Below are 3,295 nucleotides of genomic sequence, written 5' to 3'. Positions count from 1 at the left end.
GCGACGGTACGTTTCGTAACACAAGCTTCCCTCTCCAACCGCCAAGACCCTTTGGCAATTAAGCCATAAGATCCTTTCTTCTCCGGCTGCGCTTCCGCTTCGAGGAAGGGAGTATTCTTGACACAGTATACGTGGAGCTGTCGTGTGATTCAGTGGAAGATTGATCATTCGTGCCGATGCTTGACTGTTCTGGTGCAGGACTGCCCAGAGACAAGTATCGCTTCTCGACTTGATCAGCCCAAGAAGTCTGATTGGCGCTTGATGATTCAGAATCACTGTTGAACAGCTCGACAGTCCGTCCACTGCGAAGTACTGGTTGGTTTGAGGGACTCGGAGAAGTTCCTCGCTTCGCATTGCTGCCAGTGCTTGGATTCGAGGAATCAATACTGGAGTTCCGTGCATAGGCTGCCTTGGGATGCTTGGGTGATAACGAATCGGGGATTCGTCCTGCATTCCATCGGTCATTCTTGCGCAGTGGTCGCGCCCTTGATCGGTTACTGTATTCAGAAGTATCGTTCGCCCGAGGTGGCTTTGGACATTCAAATGCGTGATGTCCGATACGATTGCAGTTCCAGCATCGACCAGAGAACTGTCCTTGTCCAGGATGTGAACGGCGAGAATCTTCGCGAGTCCCTTTGAATGGCTGATTGATCCATTGGTTAATGGAAGGTGAAGACTGCTGGTCAGACTTGGTCGACTGCCGTTGCTTGGTCTTCTTCTGTTTGCCTTTCTGGTTAGGACACGTCTGTTCACGTTGGCTGGGCATGCTGTTTGCTGAAGAGGAAGACGTAGATGAAGTACTTTCATCGTTATCTCCTTGCCGGCTCTTGTCAAATTTTCTTTGGACAATGGCTTTGATTCCATGCCATTCTTTTTGACTGAGATCGAGCGATGACATAAGGACTTCCTTCCATATTGACGTAGGGAAGGCTGTCCGATCGTGATGTGATGAATGAGTTCGTATGGCGCCAATTCGAATGGTATTCATGCCAAGAATATGTTCAGACATTCGATCGATATCCATAGGTTCGTCATTATCTTCTTCGGCTTCCTTCTTCTTCTGATCGACATGGTGATCTTGACTGCTACCTCCGAGAAGAAGCTTGACAAGCTTTGCATTGACCAACTTTGTTACTAGTTGCTCAATCTGCTTTCGCATCTTCTTCGTGATCGACGGATCTTTTGAGGGTTCTTTTGATCCGGTAGACGCGCGCTCATCCTTCTTCTTAATTGAAGAAGTCTTCTTCTGCTTCTTCTTTGATACGGCCTGTACTGGCAGGGTTCGATCGATGTTTGGCTCCTTTGCGGGACATTGATCCATTTCGTGCCCTGGCTTCCTGCACCTATAGCATAGGCGTTTCTTGACCGGATGGCTCCGCACCTGTCCTATTCGTCGTGCCCTGTCGACGTCCATTGCATTGGGATCATCTATATCCATCGAGTCTCCTTCATTCATTGAATCGCCCTGATCCATATGCGTGATAAAATCGAAGATATTGCTTTTTCCCTTATGGACGTTTCGAAGGTCGTTAACTTGTCTTGCCACGTCGCAAGCATCCTCATATGTAGTTGGAGGATTCGGGGTAAGGAAGACTTTTTCTGCCAACTTCGATTCCAAGCCTCGCTTGAAATGGACGAGCTTGGTGTAATCGTCATCGATTTCAGCATAGCGAAATAGGATATCGAGATTCCCAATGTAATCGTCGACCTTTCCTTTCTTCTGCCTACACTGATTGTCGAGTAACGTTTGCCACGCTTGGTCCTTGGTTGCGACTCCTCCATACTTTTCTTGGAGTGTCATCCGAAAGTCGCGATAAAGTCCTAGATCATCCGATCTTCCTGTAGATGCGATCATCGCTGCTTCCCATGATTCGACCCATTTTGCTGCTGCCGAACCAGGTTCGAAGTGGGATAGGATGAACGTTATCTGACTATAGTCGTCGTTGTATATGTGGATGTTTGCCTGGAGATGTCGTTCTCCAGCCTGGAGGAATGACGTGAATGTTCGCTTATCTCCTGCGAACGGTCGGATCTTGCCTAGCTGTAATTCCTCCTTTTCCAATTCTGGTTGTGCAGAATTATACAGCGCGTAGAGATTCATTTCCAGGAGATATTCCTGCCACTGGAATTCCAGACATGTCGGTCCTGGATGCACTGGTGGTCCATTGGCTGGATCGTACCGTGCTTTGATAGGATTTTGACCAGTAGTTCCCAAACTACCTGTTTGCGCCATGGCCGACTGTGGCCTTATGGGTACTCCGAGTGACGTTACTGGCCTTTCTCCTTCCGAGGATGACCTTGTCAAAGGTGTCGTCCTGACTCCTTTCCATAATCCTAGCCCATCGTAAGGCTTCCTGGATGTTGGCGTAACGCTAGAGTTGCCACTCCTTAGTAAACTTGGATTGATGCCGAGAGGGTTCCATTCCTCCCGTCCTCTATCCTTGTTTGATCCTTCGGCGTCCTCTGGCCTCGGATCGACTTGTATCGATTCTCCTCTAGGAAGGTCCGTATGCGTTAGGAATTCGTCCTCGAAATCCTTTGCAATGTCCTTCCTATTATTGATTACTCGTTGAATTTCTTCAACGTCATGTTCGAGCTCTCGCAGCTCTTGCTGTTCTTCTGGGGTTGTAAGGTTCCCCAGCCGTTGTCGTCTTCGCAGTGCAATGGCTCGCGTATTCCTGACGTCTGCGAACCAATCTAATTCCTCATTGGTTGCATCGTTCCATGACAACGGCGTCATGTATCCTTTATCTCCTTGATAGCCTACCGGCTCATCTCCGGAGTCCGATTCGTATTCTTTGTTTTCGCGATACGACATCTTGCCTTTTCTTGGTGGCCCTTAACCAATTGTTCGTTGACCGCACAGGTTCGCGTCTTCACACAGAGTTCTTCTGGATAGTCACACGGACTATCGCTAGTTCCTTGAATCTTCTTGATTCCGAATTTGCCTTCCCTGGGAAGGGCTTTAGCACGTCTTCTACGTGTGCCTCAGATGAGGGCTTCTCTTCTGGATTACCACACAGATAACCGCTAGTGCTTGAGTTCGATGAACACACAGACTTGGTTGACCTACACAGGTTTCCCTTCCTTGTCGTACCAAGGAAACCACACAGATCCTGGAAGTGACCTCACAGGTCCTGATTCTTCTGTAGCGTCCAAGTAGACCCCACTTCTTGTAAGTGGTTCTAAACCTAAACAGGTTGACCTATAGAAAAACCTCTTCCAAATGTTATGAAGCGTTCCCTGTTAGAACGTTCAGAACCACGTGTGCTTTCTCACACGTACTAGTCCACAG

At 48.4% G+C, this 3,295-nt stretch overlaps 1 protein-coding gene across 1 annotated transcript; it reads right to left on the bottom strand.

Annotated features, from left to right (window-relative positions):
• Positions 1–58: 58 nt before the first annotated feature.
• LAESUDRAFT_758016 (uncharacterized protein) lies at positions 59–2,818 on the bottom strand (the record flags this gene model as incomplete). The annotated part of the gene is made up of 1 exon (XM_040912398.1): positions 59–2,818. The coding sequence occupies one exon, from the start codon at positions 2,816–2,818 to the stop codon at positions 59–61; it is 2,760 nt and encodes a 919-aa protein (XP_040765614.1).
• Positions 2,819–3,295: the final 477 nt, after the last annotated feature.

This window comes from Laetiporus sulphureus (genome assembly GCF_001632365.1).
Source record: "Laetiporus sulphureus 93-53 unplaced genomic scaffold LAESUscaffold_13, whole genome shotgun sequence".
Taxonomy (NCBI): domain Eukaryota; kingdom Fungi; phylum Basidiomycota; class Agaricomycetes; order Polyporales; family Laetiporaceae; genus Laetiporus; species Laetiporus sulphureus.
The sequence above is the reverse complement of the archived record's forward strand: the minus strand, read 5'-3'. Positions and strand labels throughout refer to the sequence as shown.